Raw genomic sequence first — 15,957 nt, 5'->3', positions numbered from 1 at the left:
TCTGTTGCTGTTTTTCTTTTTATAATCCGTGGATGATTAAGTTGAGTTTACGGTCTTTAACTTCCATTTCGAGTAGTTTCGCTTCGATTGTATCACATCTCGACTTTTGCTCTTCAATCTGGTTTTCTAGGATGACAATCTTCGAATCAAGAGACTTCGATTCATTTTTCAAAATTTGAACCTCGTCCGAAATCGACGACAGTGTAATAGCAAACTCACTTTGTTTGCTAATTATGAAATCTAGCTTCTTTTCCAGAGCCTTCATTCTATCATCAAACATTTTTTGGCTGATTGACGACATATTTGTTTAGCTTTAAAGTCCGCTCTCAAGTGAAATTTAAACTTTAATTAAAAACATTAGCTCAGTTGCTAGCCGTATCCAAATAATAGAGACTGGGCTCCGTCAGTAATACTATTCAAACAAGTCCTCTAGTTCACACGTTGAATGACAAATCGGTATGAAAAAGTATACTGATTTGTTAATGTTAAAAAAATCTATCCAATCTAAGTTCAAATCTTTTATTGTTTGTTAAATGACGACTTATACTTACTGACGACACGAATTCCTGTCCATGGATTATTCTTTATGGTTCATTGTGTATGGCTATGCTGCTTGACCTATGTGATTGTATGCATGAGTAGGGTTAAGGCCTCATTCAAGTGCTGATCTATATTAATCACTAATGTAGGACTACAGTCTTCCTTTCTCCTTCTGTCTTCCTTTTTTTAATGTGTTTGTACTGTTGCATTGGTGATTTCTCTTTTCATTATATATATATATATATATATATATATATATATATATATATATATATATATATATATATATATACTAAAAAAACTGAAAAAAACTAATAAAAGAAAAAACTAAAAGAGAATAAAAAATTCAAAAAAAGAAAAAACTAAAAAGAAAAATTGAAAAAAAAAGAAAAATGGGTTTCCACTACATGTGCTACAACTAAAAAAAAGGCGTAACAACAATCATGTTGCAAAATATTAACCCATCAAAGCTCTGGAACGGCACACGGATTACCGTAAAAAATAAAACAATGGAAAACGTAATAGAGGCAAAAATCTTGACAGGGCCTTCCGAGGGTGAGGCTGTTCTTATTCCTCGCATTCTCATGATTCCAACGGATCTGCTTTTCAATTTAAAAGATTGCAATTCCCAATTCGATTAGCATTTGCAATCGCCATCAGCAAAGCCCAATATGATTAAAAATGTACTGTCCGTCTGTCTGTCACTAAGTATGACGGCAATATATATATATATATATATATATATATATATATATATATATATATATATATATATAAGAAAGCTTTCATTTTAATATATGAAAAATAAACAAAAGAAAAAAACTAAAAAGAAAAAACTAAAAAAAGAAAGAAAAAAAACTAAAAAAGAAAAAACTAAAAAAATATTTAAAAACTAAAAAAAAAACAAAAATATAATTAAAAAAAAGAAAACTAAAAAGGAAAAAACTAAAAAAGAAAAAAAAACATCTATCTATCTATATAAATAAAAATGTATACTGTCTGTCTGTCCGTTACACTATCATCTACAAAAATAAAGAGAAAAAACTAAAAACATAAAGAAGAAAAAGAAAACTAAAAAAAGAAGAAAAAACTAAAAAAAACTAGACGGACTTGCCGTAAAAAAAACAAAAAAATGACAATGGCAAACGTAATAAAGGCAAGAATATTGACAGGGCCTTCCGAGGGAGAGGCTATTCTTATTCCTCGCATTCTCATGATTCCAAAGGATCTGTCTTTTCAATCTAAATGATTGCAATTCCCAACTCGACTAGCATTTGCAATCACCATCAGTAAAGCTCAAGAGCAATCATTAGAAAAGTGCGATACAGATCTTAATAGGGAGTGTTTTTCCCATGGACAATTATATGTTCCATCTTCAAGAGTCGGTAAACCGGACAATCCATTTATATGTACAGACAATGGGACCGTGAAGAATGTTGTATATCCACAAGTTTTATGTAGTTAAAAATTAGCACCTTGCATTCTTATTGCTTTAGGGGAGGGGGGGGGGTTATGCTCACGGCTCAGATAGAAATTACCAAAAGAAAGTGTGGCGATGTATTACAAGAGCAACGCAAAGCCAGGCTTGCGGCTGAAAGAGAAAGTAAAAAATTCACGGAAAGTAAAACTAAAAATAGGTGTAACAATAATCATGTTGTGAAATTAGCACCCTGCACACCTGTTGCTGGGACATGTTGTGGAAAAAAACTAAAAAATAAAGAAGAAAAGAAAATAAAAAGACGAAAACAGAATAAAAAAGGTAAACATCTAAAAAAACAAAAAAAGAAAAAAACTAAAAAAACTAAAAAACCAGAAAAAGAAAAAAACTAAAAAAGAAAAAATTGAAAATAAAAGAAAAAATGGGCTTCCACTACATGTGCTACAACTAAAAATAGGCGTAACAACAATCATGTTGCGAAATATTAACCCATCAAAGCTTTGCAACAACACGCGAATTGCCGTAAAAAAACACAATGGAAAACGTAATAGTGGCAACAATCTTGACGGGGCCTTCTAAGGGTGAGGCTGTTCTTATTCCTCTCATTCTCATGATTCCAATGGATTTGCCTTTTCAATTTAAAAGAATTGCAATTCCCAATTCGATTAGCATTTGCAATCACCATCAGCAAAGCTCAATATAACTAAAAATGTACTGTCCGTCTGTCTGTCAATAAGTATGACGTCAATATATATATATATATATATTTATATATATATATATATATATATATATATATATATATATATATATATATATATATATATATATATATATATATATATATATATATATTATATAAAAGAAATCTTTCATTTTAATATATGACAAATAAAAAAATAAAAGAAACTAAAAAAGATAAAAAAAGAAAAAACAACAAAAAACACAAAATAAAAAAGAAAAAAAACTAAAGAAGAGAATAACTAAAAAAAGAAAAAAAATGTTAAAACAATAAGAAAACTAATAAAAATAGTAAAAAAAAGAAAACTAAAAAGACAAAAAACTAAAAAAGAAAAAACAAACTAAAAAAAGAAAAACTAAAAAAACTATCCATCTATCTATATAAATAAAAATGTACTTTCTGTCTGTCCGTTACACTATCTTCTATATAAATAAGGGGAAAACACTAATAAATAAAGAAAAAAAAACTAAAAAAAGAAGAAAAAAATAAAAAAAACTAGACGGACTTGCCGTAAAAAACAAACAAAAAACAATGAAAAACGTAATAGAGGAAACAATCTTGACAGGGCCTTCCGAGGGTGAGACTATTCTAATCCTCGCATTCCCATGATCCCAAAGGACCTGTCTTTTCAATCTAAATGATTGCAATTTCCAGTTCGATTAGCATTTGCAATCACCATCAGCAAAGCTCAAGGGCAGTCATTAGAAAATACAATACAGATCTTTATACGGACTGTTTTTCCCATGGACAATTATATGTTGCATGTTTAAGAGGACAATCCATTTATATGTACAGACAATAGCACCTGTTGCTGAGACATGTTGCGAAAAAAAAAACAACTAAAAAATAAAGAAGAAAAGAAAATAAAAAAAAACAAAATAAAAAGGTAAACAACTAAAAAAAAAACTAATAAAATCAAAAAAAAGAAAAAACTAAAAAAGAAAAAAATATTAAAAAAAATTAAAAACCAGGGATTAAAATAATTCAAAAACCTTAAAAAAAAAAAAACTTTGAAACTTAGTAGATATCAAATTATATATATATATATATATATATATATATATATATATATATATATATATATATATATATATATATATATATATATATATATATATATATATATATATATATATATCAGAAAATGCATCTAGTAATGCATGCCAAAGGGTGTTATATGTAATCTATTGTGCGCGCTGTTGGTTTTAATTGCTATAAGTCATCAGAAGAGTCATCTTGGAGTGTGGTTTATGTGCTTTAGGACACGCAAAGGAAGGATTAATGTCAGACCCAAATAATATATATATATATATATATATATATATATATATATATATATATATATATATATATATATATATATATATATATATATATATATATATATATATATATATATATATATATATATATATATATATATATATATATATATATATATATATATATATATATATATATATATATATATATATATATATATATATATATATATATATATATATATATATATATATATATATATATATATATATATATATATATATATATATATATATATATATTATATATTTTATTTATTTCACCGTTTTATATTGCCTTTATTTTTTGAATTGTATTGTTTTTTTTCACCTTTTAACTCATTTTTACATTAATTCAATATCACTTCAATAGCTTACCTTTACTAAGTTGTTGGCCAAATATTTCAGATGGTGGCTCTAACCAAAAAATCTTGATGCGATCAATCCAGTCTTTTTCGTCTTTGATTCTGTCCCACCATTTACCACTGAAATTCCTATTTGTATATATGTGAAAATAGTCTGGCTTTTGATTGACATATGCAGCTCGGAAACAGATATAATCCGTAAAATTGTATTCTGTTTTATTCCAACGTATAAAGTGCACTATATTTGGTACCAAGTTATATGCAGCTGGCGTGTCGTTTTTAAAATTTGTACCGTCAAAAATTATATCTTCAATGGTTGGCAATATTGTTGAGACATCCCTCTCCTTCAGTTGCGGTTGATCTTTCACAGCCATTTGTTTGATATGATCAGTATTTTTTGTGAATATTCGAATTATCTGTATACTGAGTAAACTTAATGTTGTAACTAACCAAATAATTCTTTTTGCTCGCATTCTGAAAAACAAAATGTATGCTTGTGATATAGTAACCTCAGAGAGAACTTGTCCACTAGAAAAAATAATTTACAAACGATTGCATTTAACTATTTCAAAGCGGTAAAGGTGTAAAGTGAAAACTACTAGGTAAGAAAGTAATTAAAATTTCATGATTTGTAAGCGTCAAATTAATCCCAGTTTTCGTAGGAGATCTTTGCTCCCCAATCACTTCAATTTTTTTTTAAATAAAGTGGGAAAAAAATACAGAGCAAAAAGCACATTACTGATGTCTTTTTTCAGCTAAAAAAGATTGTACCGAAGAATAGCTTTCAATGATCTATCCCTGGTTGTGCGGGTCATCATAAGACGAAAACTCGCTGTCAGAGACGTAATCATTTTCAAGTTACTTATAAATTTTCTGAAATAGTTCATGAGCACTAGTAGGAATGGTCTTAATGTTTCCTGGGGGATTTCCAATCTAGAACATGGTGCCCTTACTTTTCTGTATAAATTCCAACGACAAGGGTTAGGAAAAATACGAAGACATGAGATATGGGGAGACTTCTGACGACATTGGATAGGGGGCATACGACGACAGTAAACATGGAGATAAGAAAATGCGACGACAATGGATAGGGGGAAAACGACAACAAGGGATATGGGCCTTTCTCCCCACATTGTATGGGACCTTTCGACAATAGTAGATTATTTCTTACGTCTAATTTCTTGTAAATAAATGTTTTCTGACCTTTAACCTGAGAGGCAACACCTAGACATTTTCTAACCTATAATATATTTCTAGGCCCACCCTTAGCGGCATATGAACCTTTTTGGCTTTGTCATCATTTTTTTTTGGGGGGGGGGCAGGGGACCTTTAGATTTCCCGATATGGCGTAGTTTTCATATTGCAATTTCTTGCTAAAGGCAATTTTTCATGTATATAAGAATAGACGCTATTGTTCTCTTCTTTCAGGGACATAATTTTATCACTTTCCAACCCTCTGCGCGAGAGGCCCTAATCAACCAATTATAGCCCAACTTTTAGTGGGGAGTATCAAATTACCGTTTCTCCGAAGTTTGTTTTCTAAAACGCAACATCTTGCAAATGTAGAAATCTTTCCATGTTATCATTTTACACAGAATATTGCTATAGTACATATAATAACTACATTTTATATTTATTTTCAACTTTAGACAGTAATATTTTTTTATTTCACTGGCCGAATTTTTGTACTTTCCAACCCACTCTGCTTCATGTCTAACTCAATCAAATCTAAGAGTCACCATGCATAGACAACAGAGAATGAAGCTAACCAAGTTTTTCTGATTTATTATTATCAGAAATTATCATCTTTTTATCATTTTTTTGGGGCTTGGGGCCTTTAGATTTCCCAATATGGTGTAGCTTTCATATTGCATTTTCTTGCTAAGGGCGATTTTTCATGTATCTAACAATATAATCTATTATTTTCTTCTTTCAGGGACATAATTTTATCACTTTCCAACCCTCTGTACGAGAGGCCCTAATCAACCAATTATAGCCCAACTTTTAGTCGGGAGCATCAAATTACCGTTTCTCCGAAGTTTGTTTTCTAATAGGCAACATCTTACAAATGCACAAATCTTTCCATGTTATTATTTTACACAGAATATTGTTATAGTACATATCATAGGTGCATTTTATATTTATTTTCAGCTTCTAGACACTAATATTTTATTCTTAACTGACAGAATTTGTTTTACTTTCTAACCCTCTCTACTTCATGTCTAAATCAATTAAATCTAAGAGTCCTCACGCACAGACCACAGAAATTAAAGGTAACCGAGTTTTTCGGAATTATTATTTCTTTCGATTGATCAAACTTGCATTTTGTCACTATGTCTAAGGGCGCTGACCCTATCCAGAGTTGAGAGTTTTACCGTGATTTTATTTTATTTTATATAAGCGTTTTTCCAATTTCCTTATTATTGATCAAGTCAGATTTTGCTACTTTGTTTTTTGGCTTCTGACCCTTTTTAGGGCGGAGAGTTTGACCATGATTTCGTGTTTTTCTTTAATATAAAACAGGGCTTCGATATGCCTTGACGGAAATATAGTGTCTTGAATTTTACTCCGATTTGGTCCCGATATTTGCAGAGGTCTCTATCTTTGCCAGGTGGAGGAGAGTGCTCTCCGAGACTTCTTGGTTGCCACTCAATTTCAGAAGGCTATTAAGTTTGTTTTTATTTTAATTATGCCTTTTACTTTATATTCTGAGGGGCTTAACTGAATTTTTTCTATATTTTAAAGATTTTTTTTCATATTTTTATTATTCTATGGGGTTTATGCATGTACCCCACAGAGTATTTCACAAGTTCTTTTCGAGAGTTGTTGGCTGTCACTCAATTTAGGAAGGTTTTTAAGTTCAACTTTCTTCGAATTATGCTATTTTACTTTTCATTTTTTCGGGTTTATGCACATCCCGCACAAAGTATTTCACAGGTTCTTTTTGAGAGGCTTTTACTGTGATTAAATTTCAGAAGGCTATTGAGTTCAGATATCTTTCAATTATGTCTTTTTGCTTTATATTTTGATGTTTTCTATTCTCTGAAATTTGCTTTGTATTTTCATTATTTTCTGGAGTTCATACACATACCCCACACTGTATTTCACAGATTTTTTTCGTGAGGTCTTGGCTGTCACTCAGTTTTGCCGGACTTTTAAGTTTAGCTTCTTTCGAATTATGTCTTTTTACTTTATATTTTGATGGTTTTAATCAATTTTCTCTATATTTTTGAGATTTGTTTCATACTTTTTATTATCTTCTTGGGCTAATGTATATACCGAACAAGGTATTTCACTGGTTCTTTTTGAGAGATCTTGGCTGTCACTGATTTTATGTACTTTTAAGATTTGTTTCATATTTTTATTATTTTCTCTGGTTTATGCATATCCCGCACAAGGTATTTCACAGATTCTTTTCGAGAACCCTCGACTCTGACTCACTTTCAGAAGGCTTTTAAGTTCATATTTTTTTTTTGAATTAGGCCTTTTTACTTTATATTTTAAGAGTTTTAACCGATTTTTTCTTTATTCTTAAGGTTTGTTTCATTATTTTTGTTGTTTTCTCGGGTTTATGCAAATCCCATAGAGATTATTTCACAGGTCTTTTTCGAGAGGTTTTGGCTGTCACTCAATTTCAGAAGGCTTTTAAGTTCAGCTTTCTTCAATTTATGCCTTTTTACTTTATATTTTGATGGTTTTAACCAAATTTTTAATTAAACGAAACACACTCAAGAATTACGCTTAGGTTAGATCTAAAATAAAACCGGTAGTATAGCCACAGAGACAAGTGACGGATTATTTTATGCATTGGACTTTCATAGTTCGGGATATATATATATATATATATATATATATATATATATATATATATATATATATATATATATATATATATATATATATATATATGAGCATCAGGAGGTGTAGGTTATGTTAGGGGTAGTGTCTAAATAATGTATATCCCCCCCACCTTAATACGCAAATACAAAAGCCAAATTATGTTATTTTATAAGCTAAAGATTATATTAAGGTTATGTTTCATTAGGATTAACCTAACTTCACTTCTTGGGTGTGTTTGGCTTCATTGAAAAGTACCATTCCAATAATGTCTTTAATAATAGATTACAGTGATTTCCAGCTGTTGAAATTCAAATTTTTGTTCATGAATATTACAAACAGTTTTTGTTGAATCTCAAAAAATCTTTTTTAAGTGTAGCTCCTTTTTGTTTCAATGATATTGCTATTTATGATAGAGCAGCGTTGCCTATGATTTGTGAATAGGGTAGCCACCCGGTGAAACTAAACATCACTAGAATCTAGTGATTTGTTGGTTGATTTAGTGATTCTTTTGAATAACCTAGCGATTACTTGATGATTCAGTGATTTTTTCGTGTAGTTAGTATAAAAAATCACTAGAAATAGTGATAAATCACTAGCAGTGGCAACCCTGTATGTGAAACACCTCTTTGTATTTATTGAACTTAAAAGCTTGTTTTGAACTTGTATTAAACCAGTACTTTGAACGAGTCACCTATATCGAACTTTTTTCAAAGACAAAATCAGGACAAGATTGATCGACAGTTAGCAGTGAAGTTGTTTCAGAATTTTTTACTAAGGAAGTTTTTAAAGATGTCATTGACATTTTTAAGATATCCTTAAGACAGAAAATCATGAGAAGCCCGGGGGTAAGATGCTGGCGACTGCATTTACGGGTGATATGTCTTAAATTTTAACAGAAACAACAGCTAAGAAACTTCAAACACCTCGTTTCACGATTTTCGATCTTCAGGATGTGCTGACGCTACCAAAAGAGCCAAGTACTAGTAGAGGTTCAAGATTGAACGATTGTGTTAGTGTGCTAGGCCATTTAGTTGAAAAAATGAGCCTATGCTTAGTGCAATTGACACAAGACCAATTGTTTGGCCTGCTCCTGTGCAGACGATGCCGGTAAACTACCCAGTTGTATTATCTAACCTACCAGCTAGCCTACAGTCTAACAATCCCTGAAAGCAGTGTGAATTTCTTGAAAGTCTGGGCCAAATCGACAAGGTATAACATGTTGAACGTAGTAGAAATTGCTGGGTTATACACATGAAGGATAAAATTTCAGCTTCTATTGTTATAACTGTGATTCCCAATGATCTCGATATTTGTTCAAGACAAGTCAAGAAAGAGTTTCTGGGGATCAAAACACTGATAGAGATTTCGATGTATCGAACATTGTGAATGCATTCGAAAGTATTGTTGGTGCAAGGCGTTTTGCTCAGTCATCGGTTGTGCAGTTAGGCTATCGTTCACAAGAGGAGTTGGAAGTACCCCTTAAGTACGGTATTAAGATTTAATATTGCCTTTATCGAGTTTGCAAGTCCTTAGAAAGACCAAAACAATTCTCTAAGTGTCGAGGTTTTGACCATATAGCTCTGTACTAACCAGTTGAGGTGTATTAAATATGCCGGTGAAGATAGTAACAGTCGCGAGAATCCCTGTTATGAGCTAAGTTTCAAGTAGGGAAACTGCGGTGGTTGCCATATGAGCTCCATCTTTCAGTTTAAAGAGCTGAAAAAACGAGCATTGGGGGGTCAAAGTGATGCACCAATGCATACAAAGCGCTAATAACCGACGTTTCTGTGTGGGCTAAAGTTTTTCGCAAGAATGTTAAAAGAGCAAGAGAAAGTTTAGATATTCTACAGTTAGCTTTGATATATTTGATAGAATTTGTTTTATTGGGCATCTTTTAAATTTTGATAACTTGAGAAGGTTGGAACTCTTGACTGGTCACGAGTTTTTCCCCGCTAGATGTATCCTAAGTCGGCTCTCTGACGGAATTTAGGTAGCAGTGCATAAAAAGTATGGATGTTAGCTTCTTGATACTAGTAATTTTTTTGTTGCAGTTGATTTTAGTAACATGGTGCTTATATTTGTCTATATGCCAACAGATTACCGTGATGAGTATTCGGCCCAGAATCATGTCATGGCTTGCGCATTACTGTTGAAAATTTCCCACCGAGTATGGTCTTTGGGTAAAGAGTTGATTATTTATTGCGATGTTAATACTCATCTTTCAAAATCTGCGTCCCCCTTCTCGTAGATGTTTACAATTTCTTTGCCATCAATTATGTCTGTTGTCTCTAAAGGTGAAGACTTCACTCATATTCATAGTTCTGGCTCTACTTCTAATTTAGACTTATGGTAACCGACTCGCTTCAAGTAGTGAGTCGACCAGTACATGTTTCGGATTGTTTTTCTGGCACTTGGTATTAACCAAGTGACATATAGCGGTCGCAAATTCTATCGGTCTGTCGGTCTGTCCCGGGTTTCCTACTTTAGGCACTTCCAGGTAAGTTAGGACGATGAAATTTAGTGTATCAGGGACCGGACCAGATTAAATTAAAAATAGTCGTTTTCCCAATTTGACCATCTGGGAGGGAGTGGAGGGTCGGTTAATTCGGAAAAATAGAAAAAATGAAGTATTTTTAACTTACGAACGGGTGATGGAATCTTAATGAATTTGATGTTTGAAAGGATACCGTGTCTCAGAGCTCTTGTTTTAAATCCCAACCAGATCCAGAGACATTGGGGGGAGTTGGAGGGGGGAATCTAAAACGCTTAGAGTGGAGGGATCGGGCTGAAACTTAGTGAAAAAATCAGCACAAGTTTTAAATACGTGATTGACATAACCGGAACGGATCTGCTCTCTTTGGGGGAGTTGGGGGAGAGGGTTAATACTGAAAACTTAGAAAAATGAGGTGTTTTTAACTTACGAAGGAGTGATCGGATCTTAACGAAATTTGATGTTTGGAAGGATATCATGTCTCAGAGCTTTTATTTTAAATCCCGACCGGACCCAGTGAAGGGGAAGATGGGGGGGGACCTAATCTTGGAAAATCCGAGTGGAGATTCTGAAAAAAATCCTATTTTTATATATATAAAAAAAGGTAAAGGATACGGCATTAGAATATACAGTCCGTACCGGCGGTGCTGATCTCCGTTTCTTGGCCCTTCAGCCAGGAAGTACAATTGGGGACTGGGGGCCAGCCATCCTGTGCTTTCGCACACCCTTCCTGTTATTTTTTTTTATTTTTTTTATTTTTTATACATAGAATAATCCTGTGTCTCAGATGCTCCATTTTTAATTCGAATCGGATCTGGGACATAGAGGGCTGGAGGAGGAAACAGAAATCTTGGAAAAGGCTTAGAGTGGAGAGATCGGGATGAAACTTAATGGAAAGAAAAAGCAAAAGCTATAGGCATGAGATTGACATAATTGGTACGGATCTGTTCTCTTTGGGGGAGCTGGGAGTTGTTAATTTGGAAAAAATAGAAAATTGATGTATTTTTAACTTAAGAACGGGTGACCGTATCTTAATGAAATTTTAATTTAAGAAGGAACTCATGTCTTAGAGCTCTTATTTCAAATCCCGACCAGATCTGTTGACATTGGTGGGAGTTTGAGACGAACCAGAAACCTTGGAAAACGCTTATAAATGTCGTAAATACGTGATTGACATAACCGGACTGGATCCGCTCTCTTTGGGGGAGTTTGGTGGTGGGGTTCATTGCTTTGGCGAGTTTGGTGCTTCTGGTCGTGCTAGGACGATGAAAATTGGCAGGCGTGTCAGGGAACTGTACAAACTGACTTGATAAAGTCGTTTTCCCCGATTCGACCATTTGGGAGGCTGAAGGGAGATGAAAAATTAAAAAAATTAAGGTATTTTTAACTTACGAGTGGGTGATCGGATCTTAATGAATTTGTTATTTAAAAGGAACTCGTGACTCAGAGCTCTTATTTTAAATCCCGACCCACATTAAGCCACTGATTTTCCTTTTAAATCGATCTATTGATTCTTAGAATTTTGCTAGAGCTCATACCATATGAGCTCTTGGCTCTTGGCTCTTCCGACCTCGTTACAAGTGCCATATGAGCTCTCAGCTCTTGTTTATTTCTCAGTGACCATTCTCACCTTGAATATTCCTTACGGATTTTGACAACAAGAGGTGAAGCCTCAACAAATAAAATTTTTTAATGAAGAAATGCTGTAATAATGTAGATACTAAATTATGCCATTGTATTCTTGACTTGCACCTTTCGAATATAAAGGTACCGTTTCACATGATATTTTTTGTGTCTAAAGGTAATTCTATTGATCGCAAAAACGTTAAGAAATTACATAAAAAAACTAGTTTTTTAACTGAATTTAAGGAGCGACATTAAAACTTAAAACGAACAGGAATTACTCCGTGGATAAAAGGGGCTGATCCCTTCTCAGCGCCCCGCTCTTTACGCTAAAGTTTGACTCTTTCTGTCAATTCTAATTTATTAAACAGTAAAAAACTTTAGCGTAAAGAGTGGGGCGTTGAGAAGGGAACAGACCCTTTCATATACAAAGTAATTTCTGTTCGTTTTAAGTTTTAATGTCGCTCCTCACTTTCAGTTAAAAAAGCCTGTTTTTTTTTATTTAATTTCTGAACGTTTTTGAATTAATGCATGTTTGATTTTGGCTCTCCGCACATAAATTATTCAAATGAAATTTGCATATTAATTCTTTTTTTGGCTAAATGGATTTCTCTTAGTTTTGATCAAACGATTTTGAGAAATAAGGGTTGGGGAAGAAGGCCTAGTTGCCCTCCAATTTTTCGATTGCTTAAAAAGGCAACTAGAACTTTTAATTTTTAACGAACGTTTCTATTAGTAAAAAATATACGTAACTTAAGAATTAACTTACGTAACAAACTTCTATATTCTTATATTTTTATTATGTATATTAGGGGGTTTGTCCACTCGTTAATACTTCGCTCTATACACTAAAGCTTAAGTTTTGTCCCTATTCTTTAAGAATAACCCCTGAATCAGAAAAGCCGTAGAATAAACAGTTGAAATTACTAAAAATACTTTAGCATAAAGAACGAGGTATTTAGGAGGAGAAGAATCACTCATATGCGTAATAATCTCTAGTTGTTTTAAGTTTTAATGCTACTCCTTACTTTCAATTAGAAAAAACAAACTTTTTCATGTTTATTTTGTCATTGTTTTTTTTTATAGTGATGGTAGAAAATCCTGCCCCCTTTTCATTGAATTTCTCTTCCCCCATGGCATATTCCTACAAGGAAAGATCCTCCCATATAGCTCTCTCTCCTCACCCCCCCCCCCAAAGCCAAAAAAATCCTCCTGAAAACATCTGTACATTTCCCAATTACCATTACTGTATGTAAACACTGGTCAAAGTTTGTAACGTGCAGCCCCTCCCCTGGGGACCGTGAGGGAGTAAGTAATCCCCAAAGACATAGTTATTATGGTTTTCGACAATGCTGAACAAAATTACTATCTCAAAATTTTGATCCGTTGACTTTGGGAAAAAAATGTGCGTGGGAGGGCCAAGGTGCCCTCCAATTTTTTGGTCACTTAAAAAGGGCACTAGAACTTTTGATTTCTGTTATAATAGGCCCTCTTGCGACATTCTAGGACCACTTGGTCGATACGATAAGCCCTGGGGAAAAGAAAACAAAAAAGCAAATAAACACGCACCCGTTATCTGTGTTCTGGCAAAAAACGCGAATTTCCACATTTTTGTAGATAGGAGCTTGAAATTTTTTCAAATGGGTTCTCGGATACGCTGAATGCGATGGTGTGATTTTTGTTAATATTCATAGACTTTTAGGGGGTGTTTCCTTCTATTTTCCAAAATAAGGCAAATTTTCTCAGGCTCGCAACTTTTGATGACAAAGACTAAATTTGATGAAACTTATATATTTAAAATCAGCATGAAATTTCAATTCTTTTTATGTATCTTTTAGGACGCAAATTCCATTTTATAGAATTTCGTTTACTATTAAGCCGGGTCGCTTCTTATTACAGTTCGTTACCACGAACTGTTTGATCTTTTTGAGATGGTGTGTTTTTAAAAATCGTGGAGTGTTTTGCATTACCTGCGGTTACTTTTCCCTCATCTCGAAGCTGCAAAACTCCGAGATATTTCCAGGCATTGATAAATTTGATAAAAGTTATATATTTAAAATCAGCATGAAAATCCGATTCTTTTCATGCATCTTTTAGCATCAAAATTCCGTTTTTTAGAGTTTCGTTTACTATTGAGCCGGTCGCTCCTTACTACAGTTCGTTACCACGAACTGTTTGATCTTTTTGAGATGGCGTGTTTTTAAAAATCGTGGAGTGTTTTGCATTACCGTCGGTTACTTTTCCCTCATCTCGAAGCTGCAAAACTCCGAGATATTTCCAGGCATTGATAAATTTGATAAAAGTTATATATTTAAAATCAGCATGAAAATCCGATTCTTTTCATGCATCTTTTAGCATCAAAATTCCGTTTTTTAGAGTTTCGTTTACTATTGAGCCGGTCGCTCCTTACTACAGTTCGTTACCACGAACTGTTGGATCTTTTTGAGATGGTTCGCATTACCTTCGGTTACTTTTTCCTCATCTCGAAGCTGCAAAACTCCGAGATATTTCCAGGCATCATGCGTGGTTGGAGTGCAATTGGCCTTGTTCTTGAATTGTATTTGAATTTATGAAATCTACGAAACGTTCATTCCGTAAGGTAAAAAAGCACATGATATATTTCATTCTCTCCGGAATAGTCCTCAACTTCTATGGAAACAAGTTTCTAAACTTCTCGGTCGCACTCTCTTGAATTCGAACGGATTAATATTTCTGATTGGCATGGTCATTTTTGTCAGCTTTTTCAGTTGAACCGCCATCTCTCAGGTCTTCTTTTTTAAATATTCTTTATAGTTACTTATTAATTATTGACCTTAGCAAGAGCCTTGTAAATACTCCACCTTCTTCTGTAGCTACACAAATTCGATTGATGCAAAAGAGAAGAGCTCCTAGTTTCAAAGGGCTACAGATCGAGCATCTGAAGGGATGGGGTGGCTTACATTTTTGGCTGTTGTTCCAGGCGATTGTGCCTCAGCAATTTGTGCCCATGGGCCTATTGGAAGGCGTTGTATTTTGTATTAGAAAAAAGAATAAAAACCCTAGAGTTTGTAGTTTGTTGAGGCTAATCACTGTTCGATAATTAGAAAATTTCTAATCAATTTCTAATCAAATTAGCCTCCTCTAAAGTTTATATGACCATCTCTTCCATTAAACCTTACATAACCGCAAGGAATAGCTTCCAACCCTTACCCCTGGGCTTTAGGGGAGGGGGGGGCTTATCAGCCGTGGAGACATTGCTATATATTCTTTTGACTATTTTGAACAAAATAGATATCTCACAATTTTGATCAGATGCTTTCGAGGAAAATAGGGCGTCAGGAAGAGGGACTAGTTACCCTCCCTATCACTTTTGACTCTTAAAAGAGAACTCGGCTTTCAATTTCTAATCGAATGAGTCTCCTCTAAAGGTTATATAGTCATCCCTGCCATAAAAATCATATATACCCTAGAGATTTAACTTACAGTTCTTGCCCCCCGGCTCTAGGTTTTTGTGTCAAATACAAAGGCCTTATTATATAATTTATGGACTAGTTTGAACAAAATTTCTATTTCAAATTTCTATCAGATGCAGTTGGGGAAAAGAGGACGTAGAGAGGGGGAGGGAGGAGGCTAGTTTC

At 33.3% G+C, this 15,957-nt stretch overlaps 2 protein-coding genes across 3 annotated transcripts in view; both read right to left on the bottom strand.

The window, feature by feature from the left end:
- Positions 1-15,957, bottom strand: part of LOC136025398 (uncharacterized) — a 300,981-nt gene that overhangs the window by 128,659 nt on the left and 156,365 nt on the right. The gene's annotated exons all lie outside the window — the stretch shown is intronic.
- The window catches only part of LOC136025395 (uncharacterized), a 46,880-nt gene that overhangs the window by 29,194 nt on the left and 1,729 nt on the right, over positions 1-15,957 (bottom strand). The window contains exon 2 of the mRNA XM_065701388.1: positions 4,400-4,860. Within this exon, the coding sequence (XP_065557460.1) occupies positions 4,400-4,859 (460 nt within the window). The 5' untranslated portion in view covers position 4,860. The remainder of the gene's footprint in view (positions 1-4,399; positions 4,861-15,957) is intronic.

The sequence above is a fragment of the Artemia franciscana genome, chromosome 3 (assembly GCF_032884065.1).
Source record: "Artemia franciscana chromosome 3, ASM3288406v1, whole genome shotgun sequence".
Taxonomy (NCBI): domain Eukaryota; kingdom Metazoa; phylum Arthropoda; class Branchiopoda; order Anostraca; family Artemiidae; genus Artemia; species Artemia franciscana.
This window is presented reverse-complemented; position numbering and strand designations above follow the sequence as displayed.